General features: G+C 55.1%; 7 protein-coding genes across 7 annotated transcripts; 4 read left to right on the forward strand and 3 right to left on the reverse strand.

Annotated features, from left to right (window-relative positions):
- Positions 1–1,127: 1,127 nt before the first annotated feature.
- ColSpa_07346 (dimethylglycine oxidase) lies at positions 1,128–2,330 on the forward strand (the record flags this gene model as incomplete). The annotated part of the gene is made up of 1 exon (XM_049273558.1): positions 1,128–2,330. The coding sequence occupies one exon, from the start codon at positions 1,128–1,130 to the stop codon at positions 2,328–2,330; it is 1,203 nt and encodes a 400-aa protein (XP_049129515.1).
- Positions 2,331–3,190: 860 nt separating this feature from the next.
- On the forward strand, positions 3,191–4,453 carry ColSpa_07347 (NADPH dehydrogenase afvA; the record flags this gene model as incomplete). Its single annotated transcript, XM_049273559.1, has 1 exon — positions 3,191–4,453. The coding sequence occupies one exon, from the start codon at positions 3,191–3,193 to the stop codon at positions 4,451–4,453; it is 1,263 nt and encodes a 420-aa protein (XP_049129516.1).
- A 362-nt stretch (positions 4,454–4,815) lies between these two features.
- ColSpa_07348 (meiotically up-regulated gene 190 protein) lies at positions 4,816–8,658 on the reverse strand (the record flags this gene model as incomplete). The annotated part of the gene is made up of 5 exons (XM_049273560.1): positions 4,816–7,041; positions 7,093–7,304; positions 7,355–7,772; positions 7,823–8,266; positions 8,341–8,658. The coding sequence occupies 5 exons, from the start codon at positions 8,656–8,658 to the stop codon at positions 4,816–4,818; spliced, it is 3,618 nt and encodes a 1,205-aa protein (XP_049129517.1).
- Positions 8,659–10,511: 1,853 nt separating this feature from the next.
- ColSpa_07349 (uncharacterized protein) lies at positions 10,512–11,849 on the reverse strand (the record flags this gene model as incomplete). Its single annotated transcript, XM_049273561.1, has 1 exon — positions 10,512–11,849. The coding sequence occupies one exon, from the start codon at positions 11,847–11,849 to the stop codon at positions 10,512–10,514; it is 1,338 nt and encodes a 445-aa protein (XP_049129518.1).
- Positions 11,850–13,765: 1,916 nt separating this feature from the next.
- On the forward strand, positions 13,766–19,329 carry ColSpa_07350 (urease; the record flags this gene model as incomplete). The annotated part of the gene is made up of 3 exons (XM_049273562.1): positions 13,766–13,769; positions 13,863–18,479; positions 18,527–19,329. The coding sequence occupies 3 exons, from the start codon at positions 13,766–13,768 to the stop codon at positions 19,327–19,329; spliced, it is 5,424 nt and encodes a 1,807-aa protein (XP_049129519.1).
- Positions 19,330–19,697: 368 nt separating this feature from the next.
- On the reverse strand, positions 19,698–21,993 carry ColSpa_07351 (transcriptional activator ptaB; the record flags this gene model as incomplete). Its single annotated transcript, XM_049273563.1, has 3 exons — positions 19,698–20,059; positions 20,180–21,312; positions 21,569–21,993. The coding sequence occupies 3 exons, from the start codon at positions 21,991–21,993 to the stop codon at positions 19,698–19,700; spliced, it is 1,920 nt and encodes a 639-aa protein (XP_049129520.1).
- Positions 21,994–23,254: 1,261 nt separating this feature from the next.
- ColSpa_07352 (vacuolar amino acid transporter 3) lies at positions 23,255–25,137 on the forward strand (the record flags this gene model as incomplete). The annotated part of the gene is made up of 3 exons (XM_049273564.1): positions 23,255–24,196; positions 24,254–25,046; positions 25,109–25,137. The coding sequence occupies 3 exons, from the start codon at positions 23,255–23,257 to the stop codon at positions 25,135–25,137; spliced, it is 1,764 nt and encodes a 587-aa protein (XP_049129521.1).
- Between the last annotated feature and the right edge of the window lie 222 nt (positions 25,138–25,359).

Below are 25,359 nucleotides of genomic sequence, written 5' to 3' on the forward strand. Positions count from 1 at the left end.
ATGTCATCTTTATGTTTGGATTGTTGATTTTACCCCTTTGAAAGCACAAGTTTTTGATGTCAAGCTGAAGGAAATGAGAAGGATACCAAGAGTTATAGGTTGTAGTTGCATCGAAACTAAATGGATGAAGAGAATACTATAAGTACTCTTAGATCTGAAGCGACGGATAAACTCTTATTAGCTCAACTGTTGCTTTGATGATTGTATCATGATCCTGGTCGTTCGAGCTATTGGTATTTTACCCCGTTGAAATTATCCTCTGATCCAAAACTTCTCCTCACCTCTCCCCGACATGCTTCAGTCTGTCCTGATCACTTCTTCAATATCATAAAGATGCTTTCTGGGCTAGTGCTGGTAAACCTCTCTTAATGTAAACTCACGCGAACTGCACAACGTGCGTGCATTTATTTATTCTACCTGAGCCCCAAGTAAAGGGTTGTATGGGGAGGCTGGTTTGCTGCCCTCAAAAGCTGTATAAGGCCTCATATGGAGGTGTGGGACCCCATTGCGTGAAAACCCATGCTTTTGCGCTAACCGCACTTCTACTGCAATTTACCCTTTGCATTCAGCTGGGTCCTAGCCGGTATAACTCATAACGACAACCAAAGAATATTGATAGCCGCCGCCTTTGAACGTGCACACTTGGTGTGTACCAAGATGTTGCAATATGATGGTTTGCCGACGATTTCCCCTTTGAATCCGTTCACAATGATAAAACGTCCTATCTCCACTCCGTTTTTCGCTGCGTTTTGTTGTTGCCCTGTGCCCCTGTCCTCGTCAAATTGATAGCGTGAATATGGCACCAGGATTTAGCCAAGCACCAACTCGACTGATCTAGTGGAGTTCCAACTCCTGATCAGGACAAGAGAGCTATTGCGGGCCTATGCATCGTATCGAGAATGGGGCACCATATCCTTGATTGGTTATGTTGGCAATTTTTCACTAGTCTCTACGCCCTTGCATTGACTTGTCATTCATGTCTATCAATGGGCGTAGCAGTTGAGAACTTCAGCAGTCGAGTGGCCAGTAGTGCAAAAAAAAGGCATATAAACTTTAAACTCTCTCTTCGGACAGTCTTTCTTACCGCATTAATTAACCACATCGATCCGCTCCTTCCCGTTCCTAAAATGTCCGAACCTATCGAAACCATCATAATCGTTGGTGCCGGCATTGTCGGGTCCGCCTTGGCCCATTTCTTGTCCGCATCACCTACACCCCGGAATATCACAATAATCGACCGTTCTTTCGGCCCGCTCCTCGGCTCCACAGGCCACGCACCGGGATTCGTCGGCCAATTCAACGAGTCCAAAGTCCTTACTAAACTGGCTGTTGAGACCGTGGCAGAGTACATTAAGATCCCTGGAGGTTTCGACGCTGTGGGCGGTTTGGAAATTGCCTTTCAACCAGCTGGAGTTGAGCGACTGAAGTCGAGATGCACGAGTGCGGCGCAAATGGGTCTGTCGGCTGAGATGCTGAGCATCGAGAGAGCGCATGTACTAGCGCCAGAGCTTGTGAAGGAGTCAAGTTCTGGGATGGCGGTTTTGTTTCCAACCGACGGCACGGCCAACGCTTGCAAAATCACCTCCTTCTATCACGAGGAAGCAAAGAAGTCAGGGGTGCAACTATTGCAACGCGATGTCAATAAGCTTCTTATCCAGGATGGTCGCGTTACCGGCGTAGAAGTTCTTGACGGCGACTCTGTCGAACAACTCGATGCCGACAAAGTCGTCATCACGACGGGCATCTGGGCTCAAGACCTGTGCTGCGATCTTGACTTCCCAGTACCGGTCATCCCTGTCGGTCACCCATACATGTATGGTCAACCAAGGAACTCGTTACCACGGAAGCTGCCTTTCGTCCGTTGGCCGGAGCATCATGTCTACGCCAGAGATCACGGCGACAAATACGGTATCGGCAGTTATGACCATGAGCCCCTCGGATGCAAACCGACGAATGGCACCGCCATTGGAAGATGGGTCAAAGATTTTAAGCAGACACTGAAATCTGCGACAGGGTTGTTGCCGCCAGCTACCGGAGAAGACTTCGACCAGGGAGCCAGCTTTAATGGGATCTTCTCAATGACGCCCGATAACATGCCGCTTGCTGGGTCAGTACAATCTACGCCAGGCTTACATTTGGCTGTTGCAATTTGGGTCACTCACGCAGCAGGCACGGCCAAGTTTCTGACGAAATTGATTGATGGTGAGGGTGTGGACCAAGAAACTCGATATGCTTTGAACCCCGAACGATTTCGGGGACAAGACTTTGCGGCATTGGAAGAGAAGTCACTTCTCGGATATAATTCTATATACAAGACTGTAGGCAAGTAAGCATAGTAATAGAGCCTTTTCTTTCCTGGAGGGTGCTGTCTGCAAATCACCACTTCAAGGCTTTGGCTGTCGAGGTTAAAATTCCATATTCTCTAGAAACTTTGTGTTTGTCTTCCACATAACTTGGACCTTCTGTTTACTTGTAGATCGCACATGAGGTGTGAGACATGATGCGAGAACTCCTACTATCAGTGAAATGGCCAGAGCTGCACCCGGGGCTCCAATCTGACCAGGAAAAAAGCCAGACTAGCTACGCGATCTATGCGGGTAAGCATTGCAGATAAACAAGATGGAATGCCTAGGCTTCTAGAAGGTGTTTGATAAGGTGGAATGGTCTTGGAAGCCCAACCAATTTCTTCACTTCTTAGGTGACCGGCGTGATGTCCGTTTTGCCGACGGCATGAAAAGGTCGTGCGCCGAATACCCTTTGAGGTGGGCTAGCGGCTTCTGCAATGTGTCTCCCGGCAGCTGGAGATGACTAGTCATCCGGCCATCCTGCCACGAGAGGTAAATTGTACACAAGGACATGCCGAAGTAAAATCTTCAAGAATTGAGTACTAGCAGGGTTCCGACGCACACTACATCCACCGGCGGCTTGAACCACGAATGAAGCGACCGAAGCCCTACAGTTAGGCCGGGCAGGCCTCGGCGGCGAACCTTTGGCGCCGAAACACTCGGCCTCACGCCTACGGACTGCAAAACAATTTCATGACATAAGTTGGTAGTCTTCAGCAAGACTTTAAATTTAATGACATAAAAACGAGCAATATCCTTCGTCCGGTGTCTCTCATCCTCGTCACACCATCATTACACCTCACCAACAACCTGCCCGGGAACAAAGACATCAACAACACATCACCATGGGCTCACAAACCAACGAAACGAAGGAGTCGTTGTACTTCGCTCCCATCCCCAGCCCCGCGGCGAAGAATGCCCCGTACTTCACCCCGGAGCAAGACCCCGTCTCCGGCACGGCCATCAGCACAACAACCGGCGCCCCTGTCCCCAAACTCTTCACCCCGCTCACCGTCAGGGGCCTCACCTTCCAGAACCGCATCTTCCTTGCGCCACTGTGCCAGTACTCGGCCAAGGATGGCTACGCCACGGACTGGCACCTGACCCATCTCGGTGGCATCATCCAGCGCGGGCCCGGCCTCTCGATCATGGAGTCTACAGCGGTGCAGAAAGAGGGACGCATCACGCCCCAGGACATTGGCTTGTGGGAGGACGGCCAGATCGAGCCGTTACGCCGTATTATTGACTTCGCCCACAGCCAAGGCCAGAAGATTGGCATTCAGCTCAGCCACGCTGGTCGCAAGTCCAGCACCGTCGCGCCGTTCCTGCACATGAACGCCACCTCGAGCGCTGAGGTTGGCGGCTGGCCCGACGAGGTGTACGCCCCTTCGGCGCTGCGCTTCAACGATGCCTATCCGCAACCCAAGGCCATGACTTTAGAGCAGATTCAAGAGTTCAAGACTGCCTTTGTTGACGCGGCGAAGCGGGCTGTGAAGGCCGGCTTTGATGTTGTTGAGATCCACGCTGCCCACGGATATCTGGTCCACCAGTTCCTCAGTCCTATCAGCAACCAGCGCACAGATCAGTACGGCGGAAGCTGGGAGAACCGCACGCGGTTGGTGCTGGAAATCACCGACCTGGTGCGTGCAGCGATCCCGACGGAGATGCCCCTATTCGTGCGCATCAGCGCGACGGACTGGTTCGACGACATGAAGGAGGAGTTCCCCGAGAGCTGGACCGTTGCGGACTCTTGCAGGTTGGCACCGATACTCGCTGACAAGGGCGTTGATTTCCTCGACGTCAGCTCGGGAGGCATCCACCCTCTGCAGTCGACGAGTATCAAGGGCGGCCCTGGTTACCAAGCAGGCTTCGCCAAGGAGATTAAGAAGGCGGTTGGCGACAAGTTGATTGTGTCGGCTGTTGGTGGTATTAGCACCGGAACCATGGCAGAAGGCTTCCTCCAGGCGGGCTTGGATGTCATTATGTGTGGTCGGTGGTTCCAAAAGAACCCGGGTCTGGTTTACACCTATGCTGATGAGCTCGGCGTCAACGTCAAGATGGCGAACCAAATTGGATGGGGCTTCAGCGGACGAAAGGGAAAGAAATGATTCAACTCTTGGAAGTACCCAGACTACACATAGATTCAATATAGTTGTCAATGCTAGCAAAGAAACTGAAAAGAAATAATTCCAGGACTTCCAGTTGCCCACTTCGGGCTCCGTTGTGAATGATTTTTAGCACATTTCACTTGAGACCAGGGCTGGTTATTGCTCAAAACTCATGTTTGCCTGCTTTGACTACAAATACACCCTCAACGCCACCCTCCCAATTCGTTACACAATCTGCTGAACTTAGGTATACTTCATAAACATTATGAAAGGCCGTCAGAGAATAAAACCACATTTCCCAGGTACTCATTGCCTCAATACTTGTTTCACCCCAATGTTGACTCGAACAAAAGAAATGCGGATTAAACCTCTGTCTCAACATCCGGCTTGCGCCCGTTGAGAGCGCCTAACTTGGTCATCTTCCGGACGGCGAACTTGGCCTCGTTCTTCGCAAACTGCACGTTTCGCATCGGGCGCCACTGCATCAGCCCGCGGTGCTGACGGTGCAGGTCTCGGCTCCTGCTCTTGTAGTCCTTGTATGCCTGGATGGGACCGTTGCCTTTCTTGGAAGCATTCGAAGGTGCCTCACTGACATTGCTATCGATTGATTGCCGGGTTCCGTCGCTTTCTGCCTTGGTACTAGCGTCCGCAATCCCAAGGTCGAGATCGCTGCTGTTATCATCGTCGTCGTAGTCTTCGTCGAAATCATCGCGTCCCTCGGAGTTGAGATCTTCTTGCTCGCCGTCGATCAACTTGGTAGGGTCCTGTCCGAAAGCTGTGCTCCAATCCGTGCCATCCTTGGACAACCACTTCTCTTTGTCCTTTGGGTCGGCTTGGGCAAGGACATCGCGACCGTGAGTAAGAGATTCATCATGGAGCTTCTGGACCGCGGGAGGAACTTCAGTCTTGACTTCCTCGCCTCGAACACCTTCTGCGAAGCAAGCCTCCCAGGTCTCAATGGTCTCGCGCGAATCGTTGTCAGTGACGAATTTGACGTGGTCACTGTCCGTTCCGGTGGAAAAGCGACCACGGAACTTCAGTCGGCCAAGCTCTTCAATGTGGATGTCGGGAATGTCCTTGAAGTTCTGCTCGGTAATGTAGTTCTGTGACAGGCGCAGACCCTTATCGCACTTCCAAATTGGGATATCAAATTCCCGCTCCTCTTGATCAGGGAAATCTTGAAGCCACAGCGACGCGAATGCCTCGGCGTGACGTTTACCTGGTGGGTAGAATTCGAAGAAGACAGGAGACCTGTATCGGTAACGGACAGGAAGCCGAATCTTGTCGTGCTTGTTCTCGCCGCTAATATCCCAAGAACACCCCTCTTGGTCCTCGAGTTTGTTACACGTGTCCCTCTTGATGCTGGCGGAGCTTCCGCCCGTGCGGAGTCTAATCTTGGTCTTCGAGTGACCATAGCCGGCAGCCGTAATTTCGCGCGAAGTGAACTCGAACGTACCGACGTCCCAGCCCAGTTGAGTTGGGGGAAGGCGAAGCTCAACGGATCTGAAGAGAATCGAAATGCGAATTCTTCCGTATCCTACACCGCCATCCAGAGGATACCATCTTGTGGCCTCACTCCCGGTTTGCAGAATGTCGGATAGCTTAAGTGGCACGACACCGATGATGGGATCGTGTTGTCGGTTGCGCGAGTCTCTAACCGTGATGGTTACGATGCCTGATCGCCAGTCACGAATAAACTTTTCCGTGCCAGCGTTGAATATAGGTTGTGAAGACACGGCCTTGGTTCGCGTCTTGTAAACCAACTCATCGTTGACAAGAATTGTGCAGTATGAGCTGGGCAACTTGCTTCCTTGCTCTTCCTTGACTTCACCAGCATCCAGACGGGCAGGCTCGTACTCGCGGCCTTTGCGCTTGCCGTTGGAACCCTTGACGTTGGCGAGCTCCAATCCGACAATCTGGTGGACGACGATGCTGAGAATTCCCGAGGGCCACAATGGGTCGGGAGGGGTGTGCTCGACGGCATCTTCCTCTGCGTTCTCGATAGTGCCCTTCTCATCCTGGAGCTCCTTCTTGTCCTTCAGTTCAGGGGGCAGGTTGACATCCTTACCGTCGGTGCGGAGAGCCTTGCGGAACTGGGTCTTGCCGAAGAAACCAACCTCCCAGTGAAGCTCACCGGGCATCGTAGTCTCAGCCTTGACGCCAGCAAGCTTCGAAACTTGAGGGAACATCTTGCCAGGGTGCTGGATGAGCTTTTGGATGCTCAATTCAACTTTGCCAACAACATCGTCCGCAGATGATCGATCGCTGTCCCAAAGTTCGACCGAAAGCTGCTCATCTGCCTTGATCAGGTCGGCAGTGACCAAGAGCCCACAACTCTCCTCAAAGACGGGGTTCAGGTCATCCTGAATAACACGAGTGCAGAATTGAGGCTTTGAGAACTTGCTCCACGCGACAGTGATGTAAGGGTCAGAGCCACCGCCTTCGCTGCCACGGCGATCCTGCTTGCTAAGACCGACAGCCTTGTGGATACGGATAAAGAGAAGACCGAGGGCAAGCGTCTCCTTTTTTATATCGTCGCCTTGAAGCATCTTGCTCAAGTCCAGTGTCATGCTCTTGGGGGCAACATACTGTACCATTGTCAGTCGTGTGGATAGATAATTTGGAAACGCAAAACCTACCATGGAAGCAGCGGTACCAATAGCCCAGTTGACGAAATTGGAGATGAGGGGCAAGTTGAGAATGTTGACACCCTTCTCAATCATCGGAGTACAACCTGCTTGCACCTTGGGGATGCCCATGAGTGTAAACGTAAGGGTCTTGAGGAAAGGAGGCTCAGGAGTGAGCTGAAGTCTGATTCTGGCCGTAGCGACGAGGCCCTGAAGTTCAACCCCTGCAAACAGTCAGGCAATGCTTTCAGAAGGCGGAACCGGTTTAACTCACAGATTGGAAGGGGGACACCGAAAAGACCCCTAACACCTAGGTAGAACACAAGTTGCATTCCCATATTACGGGCCTTGGACGAGACGTCGGCACCAGATGGCTTTGCATGGTAGGCGACCGAGGCCTCCAAGTTGTAAAAAGAACCAGCCTGCTCCATGGCCGCCAGCTCGTTGGGGTCGGTGTTCTTCTGGTTCTGCCTGTGGGACTCCTCCTTGATGTCTTTAACGTGACTGTCCGGTAGGGCGCGCAAGCTAAGGATTCGAAGAGGGTTGCTGCCTTGGGAGATATCGGCCACACGGACGTTCTCGATGATGCCAGGAACCGAAGCGACCATGACGTCCTCAAGAGTGTCGGCAACACCAGCAAACATCTCAGGGTTGATCAGATTCCACATGATTCCAACTGCAGTGTTCATCCACTGATGAATGGTCAGCAGAATACCAGCCACAAGGGAGTAACGGTTCTTACCTCGACGGACTCGGGAACCAAGTTGACGGTGGCAGTCTCACCACGCTCCTGTTCACTGGACCATTCCGTGTTCCTTCCCTTCGTAATAAGGTCCTTCACCCACAAGAAGACACCGGACGCAACGCAGAATCCAAGAGGGATCAGGCCGTAGAGCGCTCCACCAAAGAACTTGCCGACAATGACAATGCTAAAGAAGATGCCGGCACACAAGATGTTGGCTCGCCGTTCGAGATGTTCGAACATGGGCTCGTAGCTTACGCTAGGAGTCTTGAAGAAGGTCACGTTGGTCTTTTCGCTGTGGATCGGCACGTCGGAGGTGCTTCCGGGCTCGACTGGGTCGGGAGGTGCTGTGACATCTTGGGCGTGTCGGTACTCCTCGCCGGACTGCTTCGACGACGTGGAGATTGTGGCCTTCTTTCCGAGATTCTCGTTGGGAATGGAAAGCTGTGCCACTTCCATATCAGTATCGTTCTTTTGAGCATGACAGGCAGGTTTGTTATGGATTGCCGGTTGCTTACCTTAGGGTTCTCGACGACTTCTTTGAAGTCATCCTTGGGATCCTCGATCTCGACGTCCTTGCCAGTGACGGGATCCCGCACCGTCTTGGTTTTCTTGCGGTCCTTCTTCTCGGGGACATGGTCCTTAGAATCGCCATGGGGTTGGTTTTGAGCCTGTCTCTGAATCTTCTGGTGTTCCTTGTCCTCTGCTTCGATGGCGGCATCGCGTTCCCGCTTTTCCTTGTCGAGCTGGGCGACGAACTCGTGAATGTTGGGGATCTTGTTCCGGGCGCTGTAATGCTGGCCGCCGGTCGGCAGCTTGTGCTCGTCAATGTTCATCTTGCTACCATTCACAACCCTTCAGCCCGACTCTTATACTGCAGTTCTTATTAGGAGCGGCACTCAAATGGGTTTAGGCAGACCCCGTCGTCAGTCGTAGCTGAGGTTATGCTGTCGAAACCGAAATAGGAACAGGAAGCAAGTATTGTTCCGTCAATTGGCCAAAGTCTAGTGAAAGACAAAAAGGCGAAGAGAATTGGCAAACGAGGAACTCAGCCGACAGAACTGGGAGAGTCGAGAATCAAGACTTTGGGGGATGGGATATATTAGCGATGGGAATGCGGATGCGGATTGCGGAGAACCAGCATTGAAAGCTGGCCTAGACGTGGAAAAAGTGCCCCTCCAATTGCCTCATAGCTCATTCAGCTTCAACCTTGCCCAGCTGTGGCAGGCACATAACTGGCACACACCCAACACCTTAGCTTGGTCGAGTTTCCTCCTTCGAGCTGCAGCTTGCATTCTAGGCTTGACAGGCTGGGAAGCTGTGATGGTCAATGACGTAGTTTGTCTTGCGACTTACTGCCGGAAGGCCTACTAAGCAAAGGGCCGGCCCCACCCCCGGCTCCTTGCAGGCTCTATGACGGAAGAAGTCTCCGGTACTTATGATGGTCCGAGCGTCTGCCGGATTTCTTGCTTCCATCCCACACTCTGTTGCGTTGGGCTGCGTTCTCCTGACAAGCCTCTCAGCAAACATTCCTCGAGCAAGGTCCCCTCGACTAGCGACGCGGTAGAACCATCAGCCAACTGTGGCTGGAACGCTCCACGCTAATTGGGTCCGATGGAATCTGCTGTGCGTGGCTTCTTTGGCGAAAAGGCAAGTTAACATTCCCGCTACCCTTTCAGTATACCTGTTTTTTCGATGGGCTGCGTGACAACGATGCGACGAGCTGTGGCCGATCCGCGGCAGGGATCGCTATGTGCTTGCGTAAATGGCTGGGGAAAGACAACAGTTCGGGCCGCGTGTTCATTGGCCTTGACTGTTTCCACTGGCTTAGCCGTCTCGGTTTGTTGCTACTTGGCTCCAGGGTTAGGTCGCCTCCTTTGAGCTTGACAGCTGAATAGGGCCCAAGGGGTGCATGGTTGGATCATTTGCTCCGGCTATTGACCATTGGTTGCAGAGACCTCTCGTTCTGATCAGCAATATTGATGCGGCCCTTTCCTCGGGAGACGAGATCAACATCAAAAGTCATTGATCAACATGGGATAGTTTTGGGCATCGTGCACTTGGTCCACCAGGTGTGGATGAGGTCAGTCTGTCGCAAACTTTCCGTGCGGCTCGTGGACATGGATGCCGCAATTCCGTGACAGCGATTGCGTTTGCAGGGGTTTTTGTCACAAAAATACATAGTACCACCACCCCTTACGCAAGCCAAGGTTGTCCTCGCCAGTCCACTCTCGAGCAACGTCTCCGCTTTCTGACGATAGTGTGGACGTTTTCCAAAAGCTGGACGGGCTTATCTCATCACGCGGTTCTGGATCAATCCATCGACCGATATGTCTTCCACCCTTGGTTCTCTGGCACCTTGCAGGCCTCGAAAACATCTCGTGCATGGCAGCGAGCTTGTTGGCCAAATGTCCGCCCTCAGCCTTGATTATCTCGGCGGAGACCGTCGACTATCCCAAGGCCGTTCCCTATATCCAACATGGGCACCGTGGAAACGTCGAGGACATGGTCATGTTGGTTCGTGTTCTCATTAACTTGTATTGGTACTAGTACATATCCTACACTCCGAAGCCATATTTTCACGATTCCAAACACCAAAAAAGAAAAAATTTCCCCAACACCAAAGAATGCGATACCCAAGCGCCTTCGACTAATCGAATTAGATACCATCCAGTCCATCACTCTCACATCAATGAACCACCATATCAGGAGGTATGGGCGTGTCCCGTCTGCTACCAGTTTCCGGATTGATTAGGTCGGCCGATCCAAGCCGGTCGCTCTGTGACATGAGGCGCTTGGGCACCGTTGGCGTCGTCAAATCAACCTCCATGTCCCCCGGCGTTAGGCCCCGATCGCACGAGACGCTGCTCGTGTCCGACATCTCAACCTCGCCAGCCTCTTCAAACGTCTCGACGCTAGGCGTCGGGAGATCGCCACAGGTCTGCACCTCCACCACCGGGGCCCTGGGTCTCTTTTGGGCAGGCTCTGGTGTTTGTGTTACCGCCTCGGCCGCCCGCAAGGCTGCTACTGCCCCGCCCAGGTTCTCTTCGTCCTCCTCTTGGTTGCCAATGGTCCAAACCCAACGGCGCTTCTTCTCCCTGCGCCTCCGCTTCCTGATTCCGCCTGATGGGCTGACTGGTGGCGAGTTAGCTGCCAGTCCGGCCATTCGCCGCCGCATCTCCTCAAAGGGTCCTGGGGTCATGCCACCGTCGCGCGTTTCGTCGCTCGTGAAAGCCATGGCGGCGTCAAGGACGTTGTTCGGTTCTTGGGCTGGCGTGGGTGACGCCGGTGATACATCTTCAGTGAGCAGGTCGATGTGAGACTTGGTATACGTTTCGGTGATAATGGTTTGCTCAATGGGGCTATTGTAGGCCACGCGGCGGGCCGCCTTTTCCTGCAAGCGCAGCGATTGTCGCCTTGGTGAGATGGGTGTCTTGGCAGTTGGGGGAGGAAGAGGCGAATTGCGGAGGATGCTGTGGAGGGAGCGAGGGTGGGTGTATGGCAACTTCGAGCCTGTCAAGGAGAGGTTGGTTCTTTTCCGTTGAGAGCGCGGCTCTGGCAAGGCAATGGACCCGATTGCTGTCAACGGGGTCTTCGTGTCGATGGGAGAGAATCCAAACATCTGAGGGCCGTCCGAGTCCATGGGGCCAGCCGACAGAGGCGGAGTCGCAGTCATTGTACTTGGAAAGGTCATCTCCATAGCAACAGCAGGGGAGATGGGATGTGCGGTCAACGGTGTCTCGGGGTATGAGACGGCATAAGGTGTTTGTATGCGTAGCTGGAGAGGTTTCGAGTCCTTTTGCAAGCGCGGAGGCTGCTGTTGCGAAGTGTTGATGGCAGTGAGCGGCTCGGATGTCGACCGCTCAATGGCGGTAACATAGACATTAGAGAGAGTATTGAAAGCTGTTGGATCCTTGGGGTCGACGACAGACAGGGACTTGTTGATCCTTGTGTGAGGGGCCGGCGATGTCTTGATAGACAACGACAACTTGGGCCTCTTTGAGGCGGTCCCGGTCTGGGTAGCCATAGTGACCACGCGATGTATTCCTCAAGTGAGATGTATGAGGCGATGGAGCGGCTCAGCCTCGAAAGCCAGCAGATCGGCAGTACAAGGATCAAGCAACGGCCTCGGCCTCCCGAGGAACTGGAATCGCCGGAATGAGACAATCAGTTCTAAAAAAGAGGGGGAAACAGTACTGATGAGACGTTGGGAGGAAGGGGACAGCGGCTATATAGAATGGGAAGCTGTGCAACACTGAAGTTGTGAACTTTGTGAGGGGTTAGACCACGACGGCGGGCGTTGAGAGAAGCGCCACTAAGCAGACATATATGCAATGCAGTGTGACTGAAGAAGACACAATAGACGCGATTGATCGAAGGGATGCGTCGCACGCAGGACGACACCCCTCGTCTCAGGCAGCTCCAGTTCTGGTTGGCTATTTTGGGCAGCAGGATGTGATGGGGAAGAGGCGCAAGCGCCGAGCTCAGATGGGATCCTTGTCGACTCGACTCGCATCCCTGCAGATTGACCAATGAAGATGGCGGGGCGGTCGGCTGTTTGGCTGGAGCGGCGTCTATTTGGCTCGATGACTGGAGACGTTTAGAGGCTTGTTGTCAGGAGCCTTCGCCATGTCCGGGCAGAAAGACGGTGAAGGACAGACTGAGCAGAGCTCGAATCATTCTCGGCTGGTATCTGTGATCCCGATCAGTGATCGGGTTTGACACGCCGTGTACGACCACAACCCGGTCGAGAGGCGGCTAATCAGACGCGACCACTTTCATCCAGTCGTGTTGCTGCCCGCTCGTGGTGAAGGTTTTCACAAGATACCCAAGCTTCCGTCGCAGACGTTGAAAATCCACACTCATGAATCTTGATGTCGTCTTGGCAACAGTCGTGGCATTCAAGGCCGGTGAGTTGTTGAGGCCACCACAGCGACTCAGGTTGGTAAGATCAGACGACGTCAGTAGTGTTTGAGCGAGAGGGGGCCAAGGGAAAAGGGCTGAGCTTTCGGAAGGAAGCGAACATCCTGCTCATCCCCGCCTGCTGGCCCTGCTGGCAACGTTTTTCCCCAGTGAACCTAAACCGGGCAGGGAAAATTCCTCTCTCCACTTTGATCCGTGCGAAGGTAGGCGACAGCCGACAATGGCGGCGGCAGGATCTCGCTAGGTACTGTACCCTGACGCTGTGCCACGGTGTGGCGAGCCATAAGTTGGAGGAGGATCGATCCCTCTGAGAGAAGCCTCACGTGCCTCAGTAGCAGCTGCCGAGCCACATTCACCAAGCAGACGGGTCCCTGAGGTGTCTGATTAATTATCCAGCATCCAAAATTAGGTAATCCCACAAGACGCTCATACGGGACCCATCTGAGCGGATCCGGCCGGCACCGGCTGGTAGCATCGAAGGTCCAAAAGGTCAGCCTCACCCGCCGGCGGCCCTCCCGCACCTCCAAAGCCGCCGGGCTGGCCGAGCTCTACCTTATTGTAAACATCCCCAGAAAGCCAAGACCTTGATCGATATCTCCCCCCCCTTAAGCACACCTTCCTCAGGGGCAGCGTTATCCGACGACTCGGCCGGCTTGCCCATATCGCAGTACACTGCATACACTCGACGTCACTGCGATAAGCTCGCACCGCTCCCATCATTGGACCGGCCACCTTGGCCAGATCTGTCTCGAAAGACTTGTATGGATTGGATGCATCAAGGCCCGCCGGCGACTCACATGAATGCCCGCAGGCTTTGCCGAAGAGTACATCCGGGGTGGACGACGGCCTCTCTCATGAACTTGCGCACTCGGTGGAAACCGAGACCAAACTTTTGATCATAAAAAGGGCAAGAGGTCCAGTGTCCCCAATGCTAGCTACCCTTAGAAACAAGCAGCGATCAACGACCTTCCCGCATTGTTTTTAAAATTACTCCGATAATTCTGGCATATAATACACAATATGGGTGCGTTGAAGTCACCCTGCTGACCCAGGCTTCCGGATTGGGTCATACCGATCGGTCAAGGGGTAATACTAACACGAGCTCGCCCTTTCACAGGCTCCACTACCCAGGACACCTTTCCTCTCACTGTAAGGGAATGGAGAGAGGCACAGGAGGCTGGGGACGGCCTTACCCGTCTCTTGTCGCTTCGTGAGTCCGAATCCAGGTTGAACTCGAATGCCTGGATTGCCCTGGCCACCCAAACCCAGATTGAGCAGCAATGGACTTACGCCGAATCCCTACGCATATCTGGTGCTTCATTACCACTTTTCGGCGTCCCCTTTGCGGCAAAGGACAACATTGACGTCACCAGTTTCCCTACAACCGCTGCCTGTCCCAGCTTTGCAACCGGTCCCGTGGACAAGGATGCGACCATCATCGCCCGCCTCAAGGCTGCTGGTGCCATCGTACTCGGCAAGACCAATCTTGACCAGTTCGCTACGGGTCTTGTGGGTACGAGGTCCCCGTACGGTCCTGTAAGCAACTCCTTTGACCCCGCGAGGGTCAGTGGTGGTTCAAGTTCCGGAAGCTCCGTCGTCGTCGCAAGGGGCGTCGTACCCTTCTCTCTGGGTACGGACACCGCTGGCAGTGGTCGTGTGCCAGCCGGGTTGAACAACTTGGTGGGATTGAAACCTACGAGAGGGGCCCTCAGCACAACCAGAGTGCTGCCGGCATGTCGCAGTCTTGACTGCGTCTCCATCTTCGCTCTCACAGTCGATGACGCCGAGACGGTCTTGGCCGCAGCGGAGGGTTTCGATCCGGAAGACTCCTTCTCGAGGGCTCGCCCGGACACCCCTAGTACAGTTCAGGGCCATCGCATGGCAGTTTGTGATGACCCACCATGGTTCGGCAAGACAGAGCAAGCCGCAGCCTATGCGCAGGCTTTAGGGAAGGCTGAGAGCCTTGGGTGGACCCTCGAGCCAATGGATTTTTCTCCTCTGTTCAAGCTCGCCAGCCTGCTGTATGAGGGGCCTTGGGTGGCTGAGCGTTATGCCGCTATCAAGGACTTCATCGAGGCATACCAAGACCAGATGGATCCGACTGTGCGGGAGATCATCCTGAGAGCCAAGGAGTTCAACGCAGCAGATCTCTTCGCGTCAGAATATCTTCGTCAAGACCTAACTCGTGAGATCGAAAACAAGTTCGGCGAGTTTGATGCCATCCTCGTGCCCACTACCCCTACCTTTCCTACCATCGAGGATCTCGTACGGGAACCAATCAAGGAGAATGCCTACCTAGGCACCTACACCAACTTCGTCAATTTTATGGACTGGACTGCCCTGGCGATTCCTGCTGGTTTCAGGTCGGATGGACTGCCCTTCGGGATTACGTTGATCTCATCGGCATGGGATGAACCGAAGCTTCTCTCCATGGCCCGAGAGTGGCTCTCCACTGAGACACGGCCATTAGGTGCAACCAAGATCGAAAGACTTGAAGCCCGAAACTTTGACGCTATCGCCGCGGGCGAGCCAAAGACGACTCGTCTTGTGGTGGTAGGTGCTCATCTGACGGGGTTCCCTTTGAATAAAGACCTGACGTCTCGTGGAGGAACACTAGAGATAGCTACGACGACCTCCCCAAGCTACAAATTATATTCTCTCAATACCGGCGGTACAGTAAAGAAGCCGGGTTTGCAGCGTGTCCTAAGCGGTGGAAGTGCCATTCAGGTCGAAGTTTGGAACCTGCCTACAACGGAGCTAGGCAGCTTTTTGAAGACGATTCCCTCGCCTCTCGGCATTGGCACCGTTGAGCTTGCAGACAGAAGCTGGGCTCTTGGGTTCATCTGCGAGCCCTACGGACTGGAAGGTGCCACCGACATCACGTCATTCGGCGGCTGGCGTACCTTTGTCAAATCCATTGCCCCTTCTGCCCCTTCCGTCGAGACGACTATGACAGGCAGCGGCATCAAGTCGGTTCTCATTGCCAACCGTGGAGAGATTGCCGTTCGCATCATCAGGACCTTGCATTCAATGGGACTTAAAGCCATCACTATTCATTCTGCTGCCGATGCTCGCTCACCACATGTCCGCAACGCTGACGTCTCGCTTCCCCTCAAAGGCACGTCCGTCTCGGAAACTTACCTCAATGGTGCGCAGATCATCGCTCTCGCGAAGAGTGCTGGTGCAGATGCCGTCATTCCGGGTTACGGTTTCTTGGCCGAAAATGCCGACTTTGCCTCTGCTGTAGAGGCAGAGGGCATGATCTGGGTCGGCCCGACTGCAGACCAGATGAGGCAGCTGGGGCTGAAGCACCTTGCTCGCGATGTAGCTATTGGAGCCGGGGTACCTGTCGTACCAGGCAGTAAGCACCTACTCAAAAGCGCGGAGGAGGCCCTCACCGAGGCGGAGCGCATTCGGTATCCTGTGATGCTGAAAAGCACTGCTGGCGGCGGCGGGATTGGTCTAAAGCGCTGCGATGATGCCGCGTTACTCGTCGAGGCCTTCAAGAGTGTCCAGAGACTGGCACAGGCAAACTTTGGCGATTCTGGTGTCTTTGTGGAGCATTTCATCGAGCACGCCCGTCACATCGAGGTACAAATCATTGGCGACGGATGTGGCAATGTCACGTCCGCGGGCGAGCGGGATTGCTCGTTGCAAAGACGAAACCAAAAGGTTATTGAAGAGAGTCCTGCCACGTTCGTACCATTAGATGTTCGAAAGAGAATGCGCCAGGCCGCCGTCGAGCTTGCCTCTGCTGTCAAATACCGTAACGTCGGCACTATTGAGTTCATCTACGACATCGACACCTTGGAGTTCTACTTCCTCGAGGTCAACACTCGACTGCAAGTTGAGCACCCAGTCACGGAGTCTGTGACTGGTCTGGACTTGGTTGAGTGCATGATCCGCGTGGCGTCTGGCAACAGCAAGGATATTTTTGTCGACAAGCCGGGAGGCTTTGAGGTGAGCGGCAGCTCCATTGAGGTGCGCGTTTACGCCGAAAGTCCGCTTCAGGACTTCCGCCCCGCCCCTGGCCGTCTTTTGGATGTCTCTTTTCCAGAAGGTGTGCGTGTTGATACTTGGGTTGCGGCCGGTATGGACATGTCGTCTTCCTACGATCCGCTTGTGGCCAAGATCATTGCCACTGGTGAGGATCGAGAGGCAGCGATGGCGAAGCTGGCAGATGCCTTGGACAAGACGGTGATTACGGGCGTTGAGACAAACTTAGACTACGCCCGCCGAATTATCGCATCGGAGATGTTCAGATCCGGTGCCTTTACCACGACATCGCTCAACAGCTTTACGTTTGATGCGCCTATAGTTGAAGTCGTTGACCCAGGCACTCTCACTGCTGTTCAAGACTATCCAGGCCGCAAGGGGCTATGGCACGTTGGCGTCCCGCCATCTGGACCCTTCGATGACTACTCTTTCAGGCTCGCCAACAAATTAGTCGGCAACGACTCGCGCGCCGCCGGTCTTGAGTGCACCATCCACGGACCCAGCCTTCTCTTCCACTGCGATGCTATTGTAGCTGTCACGGGTGCTGCCGCCGAAGTCAAGCTTGACGATACTGTCGCCCAGCTGAACACGTCCATCACTGTCCGGAAAGGACAAACAATCTCAATCGGTACCGCAACATCCGGATATCGTAGCTACATCGCCATCCGTGGTGGCATTGCTGTCCCCGAGATCTTCAACTCACGCTCCACCTTTGCACTGGGTAAAGTCGGCGGCCACAACGGACGAAACCTGCGATCCGGTGATCTCATACCAGTAGGAAGCATGATCTCTGCTGCTCCTTCAGTTGCTTCTGGGCCTGCCATTCCCCTCCCAACCGATCCGGCCAATGCCCACTGGTCTATCGGTGTCGTTCCTGGACAACACACTGCACCTGAGCACTTCACCGAGCAAGGCCTTAACACACTCTTCGCTGGCGAATGGATCGTTCACTACAACAGTAACCGCATCGGCATCCGTCTAGACGGCCCCAAACCACAGTGGGCCCGGCAAACCGGCGGGGAAGCAGGTTTGCACCCGTCCAACATCCATGACAGCCCGTACTCCGTCGGTAGCGTCAGCTTCACTGGCGATGAAGCCGTCATCCTTACCTGCGACGGACCCAGTCTCGGCGGGTTTGTCGTCTTCTGCGTTGTAGCCTCAGCCGAGATGTGGAAACTCGGCCAATTCCGCCCAGGTGACAAGGTGAAGCTCCAGCCCATCACCGTCGACGATGCGCTCTTTCTTGAATCCGCCCTCGAAAAGTCCATCGCTGAGCTCACGCCCTTGGCGGTGGACGTGGCCCCCCTCGCCAATAGCCCCACCACACCAGACTTGAACCCCTTCCTTGGCGACATCGGCAGCGCAGGCCGCCGCATCGCCGTCCACCAAGCCGGTGACAACGCCATGCTCCTTGAGTTCGGGACCGAAGATGTCTTCTCTCTTCGTCAGAGCTTCCAGATCTTCTCCTTTATCGCCCGCCACAAAACACACCCCATCCCGAACGTCCTCGAGCTCTCCCCTGGCGTCCGCACCCTACATGTGCAATATACACCCAAAACCCTGCCCACGACGATCCTTGCCGCCCTCCGTGCGCATGAGGTCTCGCTCGGCGATACGGTTCCCTCCTCTATCCCCTCCCGCACATTCCACCTCCCCCTTGCCTTCGACGACTCCGTCTCCCGTGCCGCCGTGGCCCGCTACGTGGCTACCATTCGCGCAACGGCCCCTTGGCTCCCGAGTAACGTCGATTTCCTTCAGCACCTCAACGCCCTCGACTCCCCGCAGACGTCGAGCGCATCTTCCTCGACGCGACCTTCCTCGTACTAGGCCTTGGCGATGTCTTCCTTGGCTCCCCCTGCGCTGTGCCCCTGGACCCGCGGCACCGCCTCTTCGGGACAAAGTACAACCCGTCGCGATCCTTCACGCCGCGCGGCGCGGTCGGCATCGGCGGGCAGTACATGTGCATCTACGGCATGGACTCGCCAGGCGGGTACCAGCTTGTAGGGCGCACGCTGCCCATCTGGGACGACGTAACCGCCTCGGCCGTTGCCTCGCGGGGTGATTCCAAGCCTTGGCTGTTCCGCCTCTTTGATAGGATATCCTTCTACCCCGTCTCTGAAACCGACCTTGATGCCGCCGTGACCCAAGATCGGATGACGGACCTCATCAAGATCGAAGAAGGCGGCCTCGACCTCGAGGAATACGAATCTTGGCTGGAGGCTAATAAAGCGGACATCGAGGCCACCCGCAGCCTCCGTGCGGAGGCGATTCGTAGCGTACCCTTTATGGAGGAGCTGCTCCAGCCGTACAACCCGCCCGAGACCGAGAGGCGCGGCGTCTTCGGAGAAGAAGGTGAGGATAACGTGCCGGGCGAGAGAGTCAAGGCGCAGATGCCGGGCCGGTGCTGGAAGTGCGAGGTCAAGGCCGGAGATGAGGTCGAAGTCGGCGACGCGCTGGTGTGGATTGAGTCGAACAAGATGGAGATCAAGATTGGGAGTCCCGTCAAGGGAAGGGTTGCTAAGATGCTGGTTGTGGAGGGGGATATCGTTGGGCCGTATGATGACTTGCTCATTGTTGAGACGCAATGAGGCCAGATAAAGAGGCGGCTTACTGTCTTCCTTTTGCGCGAAGCATAACGAGTTATGAATGGTTTTTCACTTGATGGCTTTGATTAGACCTAGAGGCAATCCACGTCGTTGCTTAGATAGATTTAGATTCTTGTAATGCTGGGGAGGTCTCTGCCAGCTTGCATAATATAACACGATATGAACAACCAAAGGCTCCGTCCGTCTCTTCTCCAAGGTAGTGTACGGGTATCCCAGAAACGAAACAAATTTCGAAAAGCATCTCGCACAATGAAGCCCCCCAGACTTTTCCCAACCAGCCAAAAACAACAATGTACATTTTATCCCACATAAGACCGTGACCGCAGCCCGAGCGATTCCCGGGATCGGATTCACATCTTAACCTCAGCAGCGGCCCTCACGGCGCCCAGCCCGCTGACATCCGACTCGAGCATCCTCAGCGCCTCCCTCGCAAACGGCGCCGCCTGCGCGCGCACTCTGAGGCTCCAGAGGTACTCCTCGACGCGGTCGGCGTAGTACATGGCCTCGGTGTCGTCGTCCGAGGTGGCCCAAAGGAGGCCTGCAAAAGAGCCGATGCCGGCGAGCTGGGCGGAGGCGGCGAAGCCCCAGAAGGACTGAATGTGCTCCATCTGCAGATTGGAGATCATGGTGGATGCGGCGGCGAGGCGGGAGCGAGCGCCTGTGCGAATGGCGGCGCGGAGCTCCGGCGGCGCGGTGGAAGAGATGTTGCGGACTAGAGAGCGGTGGAGAGCTAGGTCTATGGAGATATAGGCAAGGTGGAGGGAGCCTGGGTGTGTTAGTGGTGCGAGCATCAACTGTGGAAGAGGCGAAGGGGGGGGGGGGGGGGGTCTACCATTTGCTGAGAGCTTCTTGAGGCGCGTCTCTTGTAGCTGGAGAGCTTCTGGGAGTTTGGCGTACCATTCCCGCAGCATCATCACGATGGGCTTCGCGAGCTCGGCGACGCCTACAGTGCCGATCTGATCGAGGGTGCCGCCGCGACGAGTAGCTTTGGCCGTATAAAACGTCCCAAGCACATCGCTGAGTATGAGAGACAGCTCAATTTGCCGCAGGAAAAGCTCGCGACCGACGACTACCTCGGCGCTGCCCTCCGGGTCGTGCTCCTCGTCAGCGGCATTCTCGGGGAAGTCCTCGATGCAGCACGGCCGGACGTCCCAGTCCTCGTCGAGACGGATGTGTGACGGCCGGCCATGGACGAGGGCCCCCCACTTGTCCTGCATGAAGAGCGCCCAAGCGAGACGGCGGCGGAGACCTTTTTCCCAATCCGGGATGGCCCAGTCGCTGCAGTCCACGTGGAGGCCGAGGCCCTGTGCCAAGGCAATGAGCTGCGCAGTGAAGGTCCAGGTGTTGTTCCGGAAGCGCTGCTGGATGAGCAGGCCCGCCTGGAGGGTCGAGATCTTGGGCCGCTTCATGTCATCGCTCATGGTGCGGAGAGCAAGGGCCTCCAGAGCAGTCTGGTCGGGCTGCCATGAGGAGGTGGCTAGGGTGCGGTCATAGAGGGACCAGTCTAGGGCCAGGAGGTAGACAGCAGCCAGCAGGGGCGGGGAGAACTCATGGTAGGAGCGTGCGTATTTCTCAAGGAAGACCTTTTTGTGGAGGACGGGGAAGCTGGGGTGGACGATGCGGAAATAGAGGTTCACAAGTGTCGAGCCGAGGGGGTGGACAACCTTTTCTATGGCGTCGAGGTCGGCTATTCTCTGAGGTTCTGAAGAGGTTTCTCGATCCCGGTGGATGAGGAAGACGGTCGATTCATCGAGACGGCGGACAGACCTGATGGCGGGGTCATGAGGACGGTGTAAGTCTAGCAGGGAGGGTTCCCGGTAGTTCGTGTTGCCGACGTACTCGGAATGGGTCTTGAGATGCAGACCGAGGGTTCCATCGAGGAGGGAGGGTTGGTGGAAGGTAACGGCGTGTTCTGAGCCGGCGAGGGACGGTGACAGGGCCTCTAGCAACTCGGGAGAGGGGTGTCTGTACGTGAGAACAGATCTATTAGACCAGGTGGCTCACCAGATGGGGAGATGAACCAATGAGGAGATGTGTAAGTGAACGAGGGCAAAGTCTTCTGGGGTCGGAGTGACGAGCACGACAGCATGAACCAATAAGAAGAACGGGAATGTATGAAAAAGGAAGGGTGTGGTACAACAGTGCACATGAATGAAGTTGAACCTTGAGTGCCGTTCCAAGTGAAGCTTATGATGCGATAAGGAAATGTCACAACACTTACGTTATCTCTTCCTGAGGGTCCAGCGGGACGGGAGCGGGTGGAGGACCTGCGGGCGCTGAGACGGAACCATTGGTGGACGGACGCTGCTCCGGGGGATCGGTGGCCTTCCGGCGCTTGCGCGGGAGCGGCCCGCGAAGATATGTGCACGGCTGGCCATGAAATGAACACATGACGCACTTGTCGCGGCCCTCCTCGCGGACGCATCGCGTCTTACGCTGACGACATATGTCGCAGGGACGGCTTTGAGCAGCCCCTGTCGAGGAGGCGGCTGCTGCCGCGGCTGCTGCTGATTGCCCTGCAGTCGCCGAGGGATGTGACTCGAACGAGGGGATGTGAGCAGATGGCGAGGGCGCCGGCATTGTCGTTGGACCGGGGCCGGCGGAGGCGGGGGTGCCGTAGAGCGCCGGCGTAGTGTCCATGTCCATGACGGGCGGGCGGAACCGGGCGACGACCGAGCTCGGGGCGGGGGCGCTGCGATGAAAGATAAGGGCGAGTGAACGGTTACGCGACGGGTTACCAGATTGGTTTGGTATGTGCGTGAGGAGAGATGGGCCCCGGGTGAGTGAACGAGATTAGGTGCGTGCTGGACGGCTGGGGTCACGTAAGAGCAGTGACACACATGAGTATGCGTGTGTGTGAGCGTGGCTGTAGTGCGAAAAAAAAAAAAAAGTTGAATGAAAGGAGTTGATTTCCCCGCCTCTGATGTGTGATTTTCGTGAGTCCGGTTCGGATGTGAGGGACAGACTCTCTCCCTCATGTGTCAACGCTGCCTATCGTACCAAATGCCTGGGCGATGGAGGGGCTACGGCAGCCATGGAACTAATCAATCGATACTCGAGTTGAGCTGAGCTGCAAGCGGGTGTCATTGGCAACCCTTGACAGTCTGTCGGTACCTTGGGCCCGACCGAGTGGTTGTCTTCTAACCTCCCTCAGCGGGCGTCCAATCGATACCTAGTCGGAGACACGCAAACAATGTCTCGACTGTAAGGTAGTCAGTCTAAGCTAGGACTCAAGACGGGCTCAGTGTCTTATCCCAGATGTCTCTCGGCGGTTCAAGGGCACATTGGCAAAGGCTCGGGTCGTCTGATTCGGCTGTACTGCGTGCTGCTTACTGCTGTTATCGCAAAGTTGGGTGGGACTATTTTTCATCGATAAGTCGCTCGTTGGCCCTGAATACACCGGATTTTCTGTGTGGAATACCTACCCAGGTAAAAAGAAATGGGCCAGAAGGCGGAAAAGGACTAGTCCAATATCCAAAGTAATCAGCCGTACCGTTTCACGTTGAAATGGTACACTCGTACACTTCGGTACATGGCTGCTCAGCGCAATTAACCCCCCAACCCATCGAACGGCGCCCACCCCTGTCTGTGGCGCTGCCGGCAACGCGGACTGCTGACAGTTCCCGGTCCCTTCACTTCGAGGGAGATATGGTACGTACTCTCCCATCTGAGGTCAGGTAAGCTCTAGCTTGCAACGTCAACCGCAAGAGACCGACAGTAGACGCTCCTGCGCCTCTGAACACAGAACACACACAATCACCTGTTTGAGTTCCTTCTCCTCCACCACATTCGAACCAAGACGACGACGAACGGCGGCCTTCAACAACCACGAAGCCTCGCCCGTCCAATCATCCCGTCTTTTCCCCTGACCCCCTTTTGCCGGAAAATGACATCGCAATAACTTACAATGGCCAAGGCCCCAACTCATGGAGCCCACCGAAACGACTCCCACCACCCGGACGATGCTCCTGGCCCAAGCGAAGAGGACAGAGGTCTCCTCGCCGACGACCCTCTCTCCCACGATAACCCTCACAATGGTGGCGTTGGCGGCGGCGGCGGCGAGTACTTTGTGACGAAGCATGCGACATCCCTCCGCTCGCCAGGAACGCCACGGACCCCGAACCGCGTCCGCTTCAACCCCATTCCCTCCATTGTCGAGCCGCCGCCGCCGCGCGCCTCCATGACGAGGAGTAATGGCTCCGCCCGCCATAGCCGTGACAGCTTCGACATTGACGACGAGCTCTTCCAGCACGCACCCGGCGGCGACAATCACGACGAGCACCACCGTCTGCCTCTGCTGACCGACATCGAAGCCCCCTCAGTCGCTCTCGCCAATAGTCCCTGGGGCGCCGACGCCGAAGACGTACATGAGTGGGCGGAGCAGGAGCGCGCGCGGCCCAAGTCGGGCCTGCGCATGGCTTTTATGAACATGGCCAACTCCATCATCGGCGCAGGGATCATCGGTCAGCCCTACGCCTTCAAGCAGGCAGGACTGCTGGCTGGCATCATCCTGCTGGTCGTCCTCACGATCGTCGTCGACTGGACCATCTGCCTGATTGTCATCAACAGCAAGCTATCCGGAAGTAACAGCTTTCAGGGGACGGTGGAGCACTGCTTCGGCAGAACCGGACTCATCGCCATCTCGGTCGCGCAATGGGCGTTTGCGTTTGGCGGCATGGTCGCATTTGGTATCATTGTCGGCGACTCAATACCACACGTCTTCTTGGCCATTTGGCCCGATTTGAGGGAGATGCCGGTCTTTGGCCTCTTGGCGAACCGGCAGGTCGTTATTGTGATTTTTGTCCTGGGCATCAGTTACCCGCTGACACTATACCGGGATATTGCGAAGGTGAGTGATCTGGATTACAGGAATGATATGGATTGATAGCTAATGAGGCTTGTACAGCTGGCAAAAGCAAGTACATTGGCCCTCATCAGCATGGGAGTCATCGTAACGACCGTCGTGGTTCAGGGAGCTCTCACTCCCAAGTCCGAGCGCGGGTCCTTCTCACCCGCCCTTTTGACTGTGAACACCGGCATCTTTGAAGCCATCGGCGTGATTTCTTTCGGTATGTATCTTCAATCTCAAATTGTCGCACCAACGAGCTTCTCTGACCACCCCTCAGCCTTCGTCTGCCACCACAACTCCCTTCTCATCTACGGCTCCCTCAAAACACCAACAATCGACCGCTTTTCTCGCGTCACACACTACTCGACAGGCATCTCCATGGTTGCCTGCCTCCTGATGGCCCTGGCAGGATTTCTTACTTTTGGTGACAAGACTCTCGGCAATGTTCTCAACAACTTCCCCTCGGACAACGTCATGGTTACATTGGCCCGCCTGTGCTTCGGCCTGAACATGCTGACCACCCTGCCCCTCGAGGGATTTGTTTGCCGCGAGGTCATGTTCAACTACTTCTTCCCGGGCGAACCGTTCAACATGAACCTGCACCTAATCTTCAGCTCCGCCCTTGTCGTTTCTGCCATGGTCATAAGTCTTCTCACTTGCGACGTCGGTGCCGTTTTTGAGCTCGTGGGTGCCACCTCTGCTTGCGCGATGGCATATATCCTTCCGCCACTGTGCTACATCAAGCTCACAACCCGGTCCTGGAAGACGTACGTCGCCGCGGGCATTGTCGTATTTGGCAGCTTGGTCATGGTGATCAGTCTGATACAAGCCGTCGCCAAAATGATTCGTAGTAAGTCTGCTCCACTGCAACTATCTTGAACATGTACTGTTCTGATTCTAACATTTGCGCAGACGACGGCGGGCCGGCGCAATGCATGTAAAAGTTTCTTACCTGTAAGAGTAAAAGGAGTTGTCTATTTTGGTTTAGACAGAGTAAGAGTATGACGTTGCCGGGTCTCGGATCAAGACTGGCGTAGGATTTTAGAGAAGCTCAGAAACCTGTTTTCACCAGGAAAAGGGGACCTGAAGCAGTTGTAGTATTAAACAAACGACTTGTGTTGTAGAAGCCCGACAGAGATTCAGAGCAAAAGCCTAGAAATGGC

This window comes from Colletotrichum spaethianum (genome assembly GCF_022836535.1).
Source record: "Colletotrichum spaethianum MAFF 239500 DNA, contig18, whole genome shotgun sequence".
Classification (NCBI taxonomy): domain Eukaryota; kingdom Fungi; phylum Ascomycota; class Sordariomycetes; order Glomerellales; family Glomerellaceae; genus Colletotrichum; species Colletotrichum spaethianum.